The 14,761-nt window shown below is 38.4% G+C and overlaps 1 protein-coding gene and 1 long non-coding RNA gene across 3 annotated transcripts in view; one reads left to right on the top strand and one right to left on the bottom strand.

Moving 5' to 3' along the window:
- The window catches only part of scn1lab (sodium channel, voltage-gated, type I like, alpha b), a 46,274-nt gene extending 31,883 nt beyond the window's left edge, over positions 1 to 14,391 (top strand). The window contains exons 18-26 of one of the 2 annotated variants that reach the window (XM_024294228.2): positions 1,147 to 1,301; positions 1,402 to 1,575; positions 1,751 to 1,873; positions 3,841 to 4,116; positions 5,809 to 5,862; positions 6,069 to 6,206; positions 9,346 to 9,450; positions 9,539 to 9,809; positions 9,898 to 14,391. In XM_024294228.2, the coding sequence (XP_024149996.1) occupies positions 1,147 to 1,301; positions 1,402 to 1,575; positions 1,751 to 1,873; positions 3,841 to 4,116; positions 5,809 to 5,862; positions 6,069 to 6,206; positions 9,346 to 9,450; positions 9,539 to 9,809; positions 9,898 to 11,090 (2,489 nt within the window). In that variant the 3' untranslated portion in view covers positions 11,091 to 14,391. The remainder of the gene's footprint in view (positions 1 to 1,146; positions 1,302 to 1,401; positions 1,576 to 1,750; positions 1,874 to 3,840; positions 4,117 to 5,808; positions 5,863 to 6,068; positions 6,207 to 9,345; positions 9,451 to 9,538; positions 9,810 to 9,897) is intronic. The other variant, XM_024294229.1, reaches the window with a different exon arrangement.
- LOC118599774 lies at positions 8,519 to 9,352 on the bottom strand. Its single transcript, XR_004949271.1, has 2 exons — positions 9,074 to 9,352; positions 8,519 to 8,696 (listed from the first exon to the last, which is right to left on the bottom strand). It is a non-coding gene; the product is annotated as an uncharacterized LOC118599774 (long non-coding RNA).
- Positions 14,392 to 14,761: the final 370 nt, after the last annotated feature.

Below are 14,761 nucleotides of genomic sequence, written 5' to 3'. Positions count from 1 at the left end.
CACCACACATTTAATGGGAACTGCTGGCGCGTTGGGGGCCGATGAGTTGGGAAGACTCAAATAATCAAAACAGTGACGTGGAGAGAGCGCAGACCGAGAGAGAGATGCGTAGGATTGAATCATCTGGTCGATGTGCCACCAAAACTATGCAAATATCCAAATAAAGCGCTGCCTGCTCTCACCTTGAGTGTCAATTTTCATTGTTTTTTCTTCCATAAGAATGACTGTGGCTTCTGTTATGTTTGATACAGTGAAAACCGTCCGCAGAGCTGATCTCTCCAGCCGGAGCGGCGTTCCACCAGAACGCTGCTCCGGACCGTTACGGCTTACTTTCACCCCTGACCCTATGCAATATTTGGATTGATTTAGTAAAAGTCGTTTGTCAAATGTGGATTTCTGTCATGAAATCGCTGCTTTGGCAATACATTCTCATCCCCAAGCCGTCACATATTGACGTTTGGCTAAGGACCCCTCCGTACCATGTCTGATACCTCATCCAGTGCCAGGTTAGGGTACCGGTATTTGGTTAGGGTACCGGTGTACTCCGCGTTGCAGTACTGGACCGGTTCCGGTTTGCGGCCTGGAGGTCGGGGACCCGTGATTTAATGGGAACAGTCAGCATGTCAAAAGACAATGAGTTATGGACACCCAAACCATAATTTTTTGACCTGAGGGGGTCTTAACCAAACGTCAATATGTGACGAGTAGGGACTGAGAATGTGTTGGCTTTAGGGTTTTTTGTTTTATTATAATTTATTTTTAATTTTTTGGTGTTGTTTTGTCTGCAGGCTGCTGTGGCTGCTTTCTCCTGGAAGCAGCACCAAACAAACTATATATTCTGAATATATTTTACATTGTGCTGCATCAATTTGTAGCGCATGATTCCAACTGATCCTGTAGGAGCTGAGACAGAGCTGCCATCTCCTTTATTACGTTTCCTACTGTTGAATGCAAAAGCTGACCTTGAAATGATGTAGTTGTGACTTCCACAAGTCTTTTTTAAATGTCCAAGACTTCTTTACAGTAGTATGATGGGTGACTGCTAATATGTGGCAAGAAATTTTTGTTTTGTATCTTTGCATTTCTGTTTTTAAAAGAGGAATTTAAGAGGTGCGTTGCCCATTCCTGTTTTGTTCATGTACACAGGCTGTGTGAGCAGATTCCAATGCTGCCAGGTTGATGAGGAAGGGAACCATTTTAAGAGCTGGTGGACACTCAGGAAAACCTGCTTTATCATAGTGGAGCACAACTGGTTTGAATCCTTCATTATCTTCATGATCCTGCTAAGTAGTGGAGCTCTGGTGAGTGAATCCTTGACTTTACTTACTGTGTGTCTTTTTAACAGTTTTCTAACACTGCTGGATTTTTGATTTGCTTTGTTTTCGAATTCTTCATGTGCAGGCATTTGAGGATGTCTATATCGAGCAGAGACGAACCATAAAAACAGTGCTGGAGTATGCAGACAAAGTCTTCACTTATGTCTTCATATTGGAAATGCTGTTGAAGTGGGTGGCGTATGGTTTTGTTAAGTACTTCACCAATGCTTGGTGCTGGCTGGACTTCCTCATTGTAGATGTGAGTGTTCAAAGAAAAAGTATTTCCCGTACTTCTGTTTTAAAATTGTTAGAATAAGAAACATTATAAGAAATGTACGTTTTTTTGCTTACTCAATACCTTTTAGTTTAGCAGTATGGCTAATAAAACTATATGAATGTGTTTTTGTTTTTGATCTGCCTCTGATATCTTTCAGGTGTCCTTGGTCAGCCTTGTGGCTAATGCTCTGGGTTACTCTGAGCTTAGTGCCATCAAATCTCTGCGGACGCTACGAGCTCTCCGGCCCCTTAGGGCCCTGTCTCGATTTGAGGGCATGAGGGTAAGAACATCAGGACTGTGACCTTTTGTGAATGTCTTTGGACATCCTGAAAGCCTAACCAACAAAAGAAGGAGGAAATATAATGCTTAATAACAGTAAATATTACGTGAAGCTAAAAAATGTCAAGAAAAATGAATCTAAGTTTTTAAAAACACCAACTTTGATGAAAATCATGTTTTTGTTTTGTGTGCTTTTTACATATTGAAGTGGCATTTTTCTGACAATGGAGGACATAAAATTTTGTAATTTGTTTATTTATTTAAGTCATTGCGAATCAGGAGCAGACAAAAAATTGTCTTTGATCAAATATTGTATTTCTGACATTGAAGATATGCTCAGTGGGTCACAAATTTCCTGCTCCTCTCTGCAATAGCAAGGGGAAGGGGGGGCGGGGTTGCTTTGCATCACTGGTCCCGCTTACTACCGATTTTGGCAAAAAAATCCCACAATCTTAGTTAAAAATCTACATAGAAAAAAATGTAAAACTATGAAATCTTAAAAAAATAGCTCAAAGGATGATCCAAGTAAGACTTTAAAGGCTTTTGTCTCATCCCTAAGTATAGGTTAGGTTTAGGCTAAAGCTAAAAGCAGTAGAGTTAAATTAGTTGTAGTTCTTCACCATTTGGCATATCCCCTCAGGAGTCGCCACGACAAATTGACTTTCACTGACCCACATGTTGGGTTTGGCAGAGACTCTTATATCGCATGCCCTTTCTGACACAACCCTATATTTTATCCAGCCTGGGGACTGGCACAGGGAAACCCAGACCCAGGAGCCATTGTGGCTATAGAGTTAGGCAGTAGTGTGAAGTCCTTAAGCAGTAGCCTAACCCAGGGCTCACACTGCATCCTGTCCAGTTTTGGTACGGACGCCGGAGTCTTTACATAACTTGAAAGTGCTGGGTAAAGGCCCACACTGGATACTCTGGGAATTGACCCTTGATTATCCATGAGCCAGTCCTGCTCTTAACCAACCGACCTATCCAACTGCTAGCTAGAACAGTTGTAGTCTAAAATTAAAGTTAGCCAGAAAAGCTCCATGAGTAAAGCTAAAGCTATTAGTGTTAAGTAAAAGCTAAATAATGCTATGCTAACGTGTGCAACATGCTAAGCTAAAAGGTGCATTGAGCTTATGAACACACCTTTGCACAGGCTTCTAGGAGTACTTAGCATGCAGTGGATACTAATTTGATGTGCCAATGACATTTGTTGTGAATGTAGTATAAGGAATATTTCAATTCTGTTCAACTCATAACTGGTGTAGCCTTAAATCCCCAAACAACAAGCAAAAAAAAAAAACAAAGAAAATAGTTTTTTTATGATTGGTATTCTCGGATTAAGTCAATATCATTCCATATTTTTAGAGTATTTTAAATGTGACTGACCAACATCTTATATCTCAAAGTAATCCTCAGCGTTTAGCAAGGAATGGGCAACTTTGGAAAGAAAAACTCACTGGGAATTGAAATATATATATGCTTGCTCAACTTTCTGTAATGCTATCTTCTACTTGTAGTTCAACTCTGCTTTTCTCTCTGCATGACTTTCTTCACATTGTGCCAATGCATTACTGTTTATAGCTGTTCTCAAGCTTTGTTTTCTGATGTTGCTTGTGTGGTGCCTTTGATCTGTAATTTTTTTCTTTTATGTGTCTTTTTTCATTTACAGTCAGACAAAATATTGTGACTTCATCCCGCCTCTCTAAGGTTTTTTTCTGTTTTGCTTTTTTTACCTATCGAATCTGAACCTTTCACCTATCCACCTTCTTTCCTACTGTCATGGTAAAGGATCCCTGTAGACATGTATGTCGTGAAGGTCTCTTGTATTTCTTAATTAAGGCATGGGCGAAGTGATAAAACAAATATCTGCATTTTACAAACGTTTTAGAGTTAAATAATGGCTGTAAATGTATTAAACATGCTGACATGCGCAGTCCTATTGAATTCATCTCTGTTGAACCTGTCTAGGTGGTGGTGAACGCCCTTCTGGGAGCCATCCCCTCCATCATGAACGTGCTCCTGGTGTGCCTCATTTTCTGGCTCATCTTCAGCATCATGGGCGTCAATTTGTTTGCCGGAAAATACTACCACTGCATCAACACCACCACAGAGGAAATGTTTCCCATCGAAGTAGTCAACAACAAGACGGAGTGCCTGCTGCTGGTCAACGATAGCGCTCGCTGGAAAAATGTTAAGATCAACTTCGACAACGTGGGAGCCGGTTATCTCGCTTTGTTGCAAGTGGTGAGTTTAAGTGACACGTGGCACCATGGATGTGATATTCACCTCCAGGCTTTAGAGTGTTGATAACAAATCAAATCATAATAAAAAGTATACCAGATAGGAGGTTGCTAACCTCTGGCTAATAACTCAACCAAAAGGCTTAGACATCAAAGGCTTAGACATCAAAGGCGTAGGATCAAACAAAACTGTTAGACATTGAAAAATAGCAACAACTAACTAGCTAAAACCAAGTGCACGAGGACAAGAAACAAAGTGATACTGATGCTATGTTCACATTGGACTCGGAAGTCTGGGTATGGCTTCCACATTCAAAACTATCTTGTTCACCGGTTGCTACGCGCGCTTTAAGTCTATTTTCAGGAAATGGGCAGCCATTGAACTTCAATATAACTTTCAACTTTAGAACACTCTGACTCCATATAATACAAAGTAACGACTAATACACTATTAAATTAGTCGATTAGTTGTCGATTAGTCAACTAATCATGGCAGCCCTAATCGGAATAGAGCTGTCAAAGAAAAAACCCTGGAACAAGATTCGTGAGACTTGCACTGGTTTGACAGTTGGTGCCAAACTGCGAGTAAATGAACAAGTACTGGGTAGCGAAATTCAAGTATGAACACCATATGTTAAAAGCACCTTCAAGAATACATCTTTTGCATTGTTCATCACATGCCCAGTGTGTATGTACCATTACAGCTAAAACGGTAGAGATAAACCCTTTGACACTGGAACTTTAGCTCCAGTGTTGACATTCTTTGAATTACCGTAACTCTTCAACCGTTTACTCAGTTAAAATAATTCCAACAGATTCTGATGCAGAGAAAAGCAGCTTTGCATTACAGTTTATATTAGTATGGTATTGTTTGAAAACTAGGGGAGCAAAGCTGCTTTTCTCTGCATCAAAATCACTTGGAATCATGTTAATCACAGAAACAGTTTAAAATTTAGTGTAATTTTAAGGTAGTTTATTTTGTTGTCGGTTGACGGCAGAGACCAAAGCAGAGCTCCAAAGTAAATGCAATTCCCAGAAAACTTAACAAAAAAAACAGAAAATATTCTAAAAGAAACAACTAAATTATTATATATATATATAGCAGAATTAATAACCAGAAGTTGTTATGTTTATATCTCTTTAGCATTTTGAGTTTTTTGCTAACCAGCCAAAAACACCATAACCAGTTTCAGCTGTTGTTTCTATTATGGCCTAATAGTTTTGGAGTGGATCTTAGGTGGACAAATATTTTTACACTTGGGTGTTAAAAGTTAATAAAATATGTCACATATGCTCTAATGTCTCTGATTTTCCCAGTTCCACTTAAGAATGGCTGTTGGCTAGATACAGAGTTAGAGGCTCGTTATTTTGCAGGACCTCGACAATTGCATTTGTTTGGCCATGTGGTCAGGATGCCTTCCAGTGGAGGTGGAAGGACACGGGTGCTGGAAAGTGGGAGGCTGTGCCATTTTCTCTGCTTCAAATGTTCTACCTTTGTCTGTTGTTTTTCCAAATTAACAAAAAAACAAATCTGCCCTTTTTAAACCCACTAAGAGATTGCTGATTGAATAATTGCAATCACGGTCAAGTAGTTTGTTGTTTTTGCACAAACACTTTTATTAGCTAACTGTTAGAAAAGAAAAGAGGAAAAAGACTCTTTGGAATTGTGCTTAAAGATCTGTTTTTCTGCTTTCAGGCAACATTTAAGGGGTGGATGGACATCATGTATGCAGCTGTTGACTCCAGAGATGTAAGTCACTTCTCCACGCAGTACGTCTTCTAGTTGGAGAATGTACTGTATTAATACAACTAATTATTTTCATTGGAAATATTAAACTTCATAAAGCTAAAGAACTACGTAATTTAAGAATTAGATGTCTGCTATCATTATATTGTCCTTATGTGTAAATAAGTGATGTAAACTAATGTTTTTTGCTCATTCTTCTTTGCCTGTAGTTGGAGGATCAGCCTCAGTATGAAGTGAACCTGTACATGTACCTCTACTTCGTCATTTTCATCATCTTTGGCTCCTTCTTCACCCTCAACCTCTTCATTGGTGTCATCATTGACAACTTCAACCAGCAAAAGAAGAAGATAAGTTTCTTATATTTGTACATTTGCTCATTTATTGTTACATTTGAGGTAAAAAGCATAAATTATGGGTCAAAGTAACAGTGGAATTTAAAAATGGCTTCTTACAAACCCTCCCCCCATCTCCTGAACAAGTAAGACGGGGGAGGGGACCAATTGGAATTGTTTTTGTTAGCTTTAAAGGGTTTGGGGGGAATCGACTTTATACAATAACGCCCCTAAAATGTGTCTTATATCTACAACAGAGTATTAGGGCATCCAGTCATAAAATGAGAAAAAAAAGTTGTAATTTTTTTAGAATAAATTCATAAATTAATGAGAAAAAGTTGTGATTTTACGAAAAATAAAGATGTACATTTATTAGAAAAGAAAGTCACAATTTTACAAGAATAAAGTCGTAATTATTTGAATTTTTTTTAGTTTGTTTATATTTCTTATTGAAAAATAAATTATGACTTTACTCTTGTGAATACTTAACCTATAATTTATGAAATAATAATATTATTATTATAAATTAACTCCTTCACTCATGAGTCTATGAGTTTACTTTTGTAAAATGTAGACTTTTATCTTCATAATTTTACAACGTTTTGTAAAATTGCAACTTTTTTGTCATTATTTTATGAATTTATTCTCGTACTTTAAAAAAAACTTTTTTTATCAACGACTTTATTCTTAAAAAAAAAAAAAAAACTTTTCTGAAAATGTTGCAACTCTATTCTCGTAAATGTATCATTTTTTTCTTTTTATATGGTGGCCCTAATTCGCAATAATAGATAATGGTTAAAAAAAAGAGCTCTCTTTTTTATTGAACAAATTGAACAAAACTGAAGGTATATTTTGGCATCCTTGGGCAGAGTCTTGGTGACATGAGGCACTTCTGCTTCAAAATTGTTTAAGCTACATCAAAAATGTTAACACTAATTGCTCTTTAATTTTCAATCCGTGACTTAAGACTAAAATATGCCTGCTGGTGAAATGAATCTACCATGCCTCAATCCAAATAGTATTTTCCAAAATCGATTATAATCAATTTATTTCATTTTGACACAATTTTCTAAATGTATAAGTGGTTTTAATTAACAACTCTAGTTGTGTTGTAGAAGAATAAATAGATTAATCCATGATGTCAATTAATTGTTACACTCCTAATAAGCAGCATTTAAACAGAGGTTTATTTTTTATTTACTGTAAAGCACGTGGGTGGAGGGATGATAATTCTGGTTGGTCTTACATCCAGATGATAATCGCTGAATTGAATACTGCTACGTAAACCAGAGTTTTCAATAGTCAATTATTAAATAGGCACTGTCTTAATACAGCCATCAGCTTTGTTCACTTCCTAATTTAGCAAAGCTTTTGTCACGTTGAGCCAAGCGAACACACGAGCGGGCTAAAAAGTGCCCACGGTTAAAACAGATGATCTACAGAGTAATGATCAGCTGCTGCTCGGTGAGAGCCTGTTGCTGCCCAGGATTGCTGCGGGAGCATGAGTCACAGAAAACACCCCGCCTGCCTCACACATGCACCAGCGTCGCAGCAGATGTCGTCTGGAAACACTCCCTCCACTCAACCAAAGAGCAAACAACTGGAAACGCCCAGAAGATGGGGGAGGGAGACAGAGTGACGTGGAAGGGGGTGGAGGGGGGTTCAAATCTGTTTCCCTCCCCCACTATTACAGTTGACTGATACAGTTTCTCAGTAAAGTCACTGATAAACTGTATCAGTGACTGTGGTGGTGCTGCCCTGCAGCCAGAGCACACAGATGGTGGTTCAGTGTTGACACCAGCACTTCTTCCAGATACACATCACATGCTCACTGAGCAGCTCTGAGGTTGTGGCTGGCGCCTCCTCTATGGAAGTGAGAGGGCAATTAGAGACGGCGTAGTGACCACAGTGGTTTCAATACAGGAAATGCTCAAGTATACAGTATATGTTTTACTGTGTTGCAGTAAGAATACACACCAAGTATTTCTGTTAAATACATAAATACAGTTAAAAGGATTGACTGTTTTTTCAGAATTTAAGTGATCCACTGCCCAAATATGAATGATTATGTCAGTAATGTAAAATTTCATAGCCAGTGGTATTAAAATGTTTCAGTCATGTAGTCCTTTTTCTACAATGTCTAGGTCTCAATAGCTGTGTTTTTATTGACTATGAAATTGTGCAAATTGTATTTGCGATGATAAATTTGCCTAATGGTAACAGGATAAAAAAAAACGAATTTATTAAAAAAACTATTTTGGGGGCTTGCAGTAAGTGGTTTTTAAGCCATATTGAAATTGACATGTTTTGAAAAACTCCAATTGAAACTTTTTTTTTTTTTTCAAGTTAAATGAGTGAACAGTGACCGGCACCACATAGCGGGTGCCACAAGAGGTCCCACAATTTCACAAAATCTCTTCATTTGTAGTCGCTCCCACGTAGCTTGTTGCTCCAATGCCTGAGTAAGACGCCAACGTCTCCTTTGATAGATGATTAGCGCTAGTGCTGTGAAAGAAAGTTAAATGTATCTACTGTAAGTCAAAGTATTCGTTCACATCCATCGTCATGTTTTTGAATGACTTATTGCTTTTGAGTTTATTTGCATAATTATGATTTTATGAAAACAGTGTAATTGTAAAATTGTGGGTTTTTTTTTTGGATGATGACTTGTCTTTGCTATTCGCTTCTGAACAGTACAAATAGAAAAAAAATAAAAATGATATTTTTATTCTAGAAAGCCAAACCATGCTGTAATTCTTTTGATGCCACATAATCTTTGTTTTTATCCTCAGTCTAAAGTTAGCATAGACCAACCCTGAAACTAATAACTGTTCTTATAATGTACATGGTAACATACATATACTCATATATTGCTTTACTACCTTCTTAGAAGGCCCAAAGTGCTTTATAGTCAGCGACTCCGCTTGGTCCAGCGCTTGTTCCAATCTATGACCACCAAGTCTTTTATGGAACATAAACTGCATCCACTGCTGAATGGTGTTGAAGTCCTTCAGGGGACATAAGTGTCTTATGCAATTTAGTTATTCCTTTGACTTTGTTTTATTAAAAACAAAAACAAACTACAGTATTATTTATTTTGTGTTCTCAAAGATGAATGAAATTGGTTGTAACCAGTTGTTTTTATTTCCTTTACTTGGGAGGTCAGGACATCTTCATGACAGAAGAACAGAAGAAATATTACAACGCTATGAAGAAACTGGGTTCCAAGAAACCACAAAAACCTATTCCTCGTCCAGCAGTGAGTCTACATCCTGCTTCATCTCAAACTGATTAGTTACTGAGGTGTAGTAGAAGCTAAATTTTTTTGTTCTCTCTCCCGCTTTCAGAACGCATTCCAAGGCTGTGTGTTTGACTGCATCACAAAACAGGCCTTTGACATTGTGATTATGATCCTTATCTGCCTTAATATGGTGACCATGATGGTTGAGACGGACGACCAGACGAAGGAGATGGACAACATCCTCTATTGGATCAACCTGGTTTTCATTGTGCTCTTTACTGGGGAATGTGTTCTCAAGATAATCTCTCTGCGCCACTACTACTTCACTATTGGCTGGAACATCTTTGATTTTGTGGTGGTGATTCTTTCGATTGTAGGTAAGGGAGTTTTCCAAATTCCTAAAGTCTTGAAATGGTTTGCTAAGTTGATCACATGACTAAACGTGGAATCTTTGGTATTTTTCAGGTATGTTTTTATCTGAAGTCATCGAAAAGTACTTTGTGTCCCCAACCCTGTTCCGAGTGATCCGACTAGCAAGGATAGGTCGGATCCTTCGTCTTATTAAAGGCGCCAAGGGCATCCGGACGCTTCTCTTTGCCTTGATGATGTCCCTCCCTGCCCTGTTTAACATAGGCCTTCTCCTTTTCCTGGTCATGTTCATCTATGCCATCTTTGGGATGTCCAACTTTGCGTATGTGAAGAAGGAGTCTGGGATCGACGACATGTTCAACTTCGAGACCTTTGGGAACAGTATGATCTGCTTGTTTCAGATCACCACCTCTGCTGGGTGGGATGGCCTTCTAGCCCCAATATTGAACAAAAGGGAGCCTGACTGCGACAGCCAACTGGAGCACCCAGGCAACAACTACAAAGGCAACTGTGGCAACCCATCAGTCGGCATATTCTTCTTTGTCAGCTACATCATAATTTGCTTTCTCATTGTGGTCAACATGTACATTGCTGTGATCCTGGAGAACTTCAGTGTGGCCACAGAGGAGAGCGCTGAGCCTCTAAGTGAGGATGATTTTGAAATGTTTTACGAGGTGTGGGAACGCTTTGATCCGGACGCCACACAGTTTGTGGAGTACTGTAAGCTCTCTGACTTTGCAGACGCTCTCGATCCACCACTGCGGATACCCAAGCCTAACATGATCCAGCTGGTTCAAATGGATCTGCCGATGGTAAGTGGCGAACGGATCCACTGCCTTGACATCCTCTTTGCTTTCACCAAGAGAGTCTTGGGTGAAGGGGGCGAGATGGACGTGTTACGAGGGCAGATGGAAGAGCGCTTCATGGCTTCCAACCCATCGAAGGTGTCTTACGAGCCCATCACTACCACGCTGCGTCGCAAGCAAGAGGAAATGTCGGCCATTATTATCCAGAGAGCCTTCCGCCGCTACCTGATCCGCCAGGCCATGAAAAAGGCCTCCGCCATGTACAAGGAGAAGCTGAAGGACGGCATTCGAGATCCAGACAAAGACGTGATGGTCATAAGCAAGTTTAACGAGAACTCCACGTCCGATAAAACAGACATGACGCCTTCTACGGCTTCCCCGCCCTCCTACAACAGTGTGACCAAGTCAGACAAGGACAAATACGAAAAAGAAAATAGAGAAAAGGAAAACAAAGGAAAAGACTTTAAAGACAGAAAGAAGTAAACTTCTTAAAAAAATAAAAGACAAAGAAAACGCATCCGAGTGATGAGGGAAATTTGTTTACAGCTTCTAGAGTGGGTTAGGGAGAATTGTGCTTATCTGCTGACTGTTTTGAGATGAAGAATGCTGTGCCTGGGAGGCCTGAAACAGGGCTGCCGATATGGGGACGTAAAAAAATGTGGGATCTTCCCAAGGGGAGTGAGGAGGCAAGTTATCCAGCAGACACTGCCAGAGAACATGTGGAACATAGAGCAGCCTCTCTACAAAACGCTTGTGATTTTCCTTTTGGTCGTTGTTAACTATCTGACACACTTGAGTGTACTGTTAAGTTGTCTGTAGCTAGTGCTGCTGCTACTCTAAATCCAGTGTCTTGAATTTAACAATGGCTGTATCACAAAAAGAAGTTCTCTTTTTATTTCCTTTTTTGGGGGCGGGCCTTCTTTTTTATGAGAAATAATATTTTATTCTTTATAATTTGACAGTTTGTCTACTGATTTTACTGTTTCACTGTTTTTTAACCATCAAGGGCAGACAGAACCGATGCTGGAAACTGCAAACCACCAGATGCTCATGCCGTGCCAGGCCGGTGTCAGAGTGCTCCTGGTTCTTACGGTATCCGCTGAACTTTTCCGCTGAAGTGCAACACACAGATAATCTGCACCCACTGGTGTCTCATCAGTGCCTGTTGAGATCTGTGTTTCTATCTGGACTGCTATGCGTCGGTATCAGTGAAAAATCTGTCTTGAAATACAGAAAAAGCTGAATGTATGCAAGCTAGAGAAATGAGACCAATTCAAATCGTTCTGACATCGCGGAAAATATTTCCTAGAGTCTTTTTGCCAAGATTGTGATGACAATGTTGAAACCACTCTTTTTTTCATTAGAATCTAAGCTAGCCTAGATATTGCTGGTGTGATCACAGTGCCTCTTTTAAAAATAATAAGCATAATACATTCCAGTTTATAGGAAGTTGACAAAAAATCCGGACATCAACAGCCTATTTTTAACTAACTAAAAAATCTGCACAAGCTAACAAGCTTCTTGATGACTTCTGTGGCTAACGCTAACATTAGCTAAGTAAATCTGCAAACATTGACAGCTCCTTATCAAGAAACACGTTGTGTCACTGTTTATCCAGTGTTATTTAGTGTCTTTCAATGGCAGACCGCTGTTATTAAAGATGAAGATCCATCTTTTGCAATCCTTGTTATGACCTTCATAAGCTGCTGCACAGTTTACCGAAAAAACATTAGCAATAGCGATTTATGTCAACTTGTCGTATACTCGTTGAGGAAATTAATTTCAGTTAAGTTTACAAGGCCATCTAACGGGTTTTTATGAAAGCTTGGTTTATTTTGTACTTTTAGTGGCTGTTTTAACGAAATTGCGCTTTGTCATCCTGTTAGCTTGCTGAGATATTGCCCCGCACACAGATTTTTAGACCAAGCAATATAATTGACAGAAAGTGTGCAGTTACAGAATTTAAAATCAAACATTTTTAATCAGGTTTCAAATCACAGACTCCAGCCATAAAAAATACAAATATAGTTAGAGGTAATTAACGAATTTTGAATATTCAAATGGTCTTAAAAAGACATTTTACAAGTTGACCAATAGATATGACTGCATATCAGTTCACATTGGCACATTTATAGAAAAAAAATAAGTTCAAAGTTTTAGGTTCAATAGCCTATTTGGATCAAAATAATTTAAAAAAAAAAGTGTTTTCACTTAAAATGCAATTCTGTACACTTAGCGGCACGATTTAAGCTAGTAGACCTCAGACCTGCATAGGGTCCTGAATTTTATTAAAGACATCTTTTGATACTGTTAACCTGTGTGTAAATTCTACAAGATTATTAAAGAAAATCTAATCATCATTTTTTTTAATAGCTAGTTTTTAAAGTAACTTTTAAAAAGGGCATTTTATCATTGCGAATCTCAAGCATCTTCTTACACTTATGGGTTAAAGCGCAACGCAGAAACTGTGGAGTTCGCTCAAGAGTGCCTTGGGTCCAGTTGGGTCATATACCATAGAGACCCCAACATCCTTCGGGTGTTAGCTTGACTACAGGAAGCTGGATTTAGAGCTATTTCAGTCAGACGTATGTTTTTTTTTTCTTTTTTTGTGGATTTCTTGTTCAAAACAAACTGTTTACTGAAAAAGCTTAGGGGAGGTGACTCTTTCAGAGTGATTTTAATTTTGTCATCCAACTCTTGGCAGCAAAGTCAAGTCGCAAATTTCTCTATGGTTCCCGCCGTTGTGCGTCCCACCTCCTCTCCACATCTCCCACGGCTCTTGTAAAGAAAACGTCTCCACTCACAAAACCTAAAGGCAACACGTCAGTCTTTCTAACCGCTTGGAAGCTGGAGAATACTATATCACATATAAAAAGTTATAATATCACAGATGTTTGTATGCCATTCATGTTGTTAAAATTGAGACGCGAGTGGTTTAAATGTAGTGGTTCGGTTTGTAAATAATATAGCTATTTGGGCCCACAGTATGCATCACACTTACATTTGATGTAAGAGCACTTTTTATCCCCACTGCTATGTCAAACCACATGTGGCAGTCGTCCATGTCAGCGTGTGTGTTTGTTTTTGAGGGAGCGTGTTTGGATTTTTATCTTTACAGTCATTTGGAAAAAGGAGGGGGACAAAAGTGCATTCTCTTTCAATAGTAAATTTAAAATTTATGAAAAAAAATAAGTCTTGAAATTTGATTTATTCAACCTCAGATGAACAAACTATGAAATGCTGCTCAGTGGAAATGAAGAAGATAGAAGCCAAGACGGCAGAAGTGTGGGATTCAGTGGCCGGTAGAGCAATAACTTGAAGCCATCCTCTCTTTTACGGCTTTATTAAACTTTTTTATGGTTAGGGAAGTACTTTGGCTTTTGTTGTAGCTTTTTTCAAAGTCACTCGGTTTCATTTTCAATGTTTTTCACCATCAATTTTCTTCTGTGGTATAGTTTGCTACATAGTAAAGCTAGTTTGATTCCACTCTGTAACAAGCCCTGGTCATGGTCCATCCACTGCTATGCTTGACAGGTTGTTTTGTCCATATGCTGAATCAGTTTAGGATTTTCACTCATGCAAGACAAAATACCTTCAGCTATTGTAAAAGAAAAAAAAACATTTATGATAAACGTTTTCATTATGGATTCAAAGTTGTTAAGGTCTTCCATGCCATCTCATACATGTCTGGTTTAGTTTCTGTAGATTTAGGAAACAAAAAGTAAAATTTTCTAATTGCCTATCTAATTAGAGACAAAACGAAGAATATTAAAGTTAAAAAAAACATTAATGTCTTTCAAGTATGTGGGAATATTTGCTGTAAATTGGTGCTTTGTAAATTTGTGAACCTTTTCAAATTCAATTCATTTTTATCTTAGAGTTGTGTAATATTCCATTAAAAAAATTAATACAGTATAATGTAAAATATATTCTTGCCCATTACCTACACTCACAAAATCGATTTTAATTGGATTCTAAGGTTTTAGCTTCGGCTTCTTAAGCCAATAAATAGAGTAAAATTGTGAAATACAAGAAAAATTTCAGGAAAGTAAAACAGGAAAAAGTAGCTGAAAACATTTCAGGAGGACTTTTACCTTTACATGAAAAATTGGGTCAATATCTATTTTTTTAGGGGAGGTTTTTTTTTTTTTTTT

This window comes from Oryzias melastigma, linkage group LG2 (genome assembly GCF_002922805.2).
Source record: "Oryzias melastigma strain HK-1 linkage group LG2, ASM292280v2, whole genome shotgun sequence".
NCBI classification, from domain to species: Eukaryota; Metazoa; Chordata; class Actinopteri; order Beloniformes; family Adrianichthyidae; genus Oryzias; species Oryzias melastigma.
The sequence above is the reverse complement of the archived record's forward strand: the minus strand, read 5'-3'. Positions and strand labels throughout refer to the sequence as shown.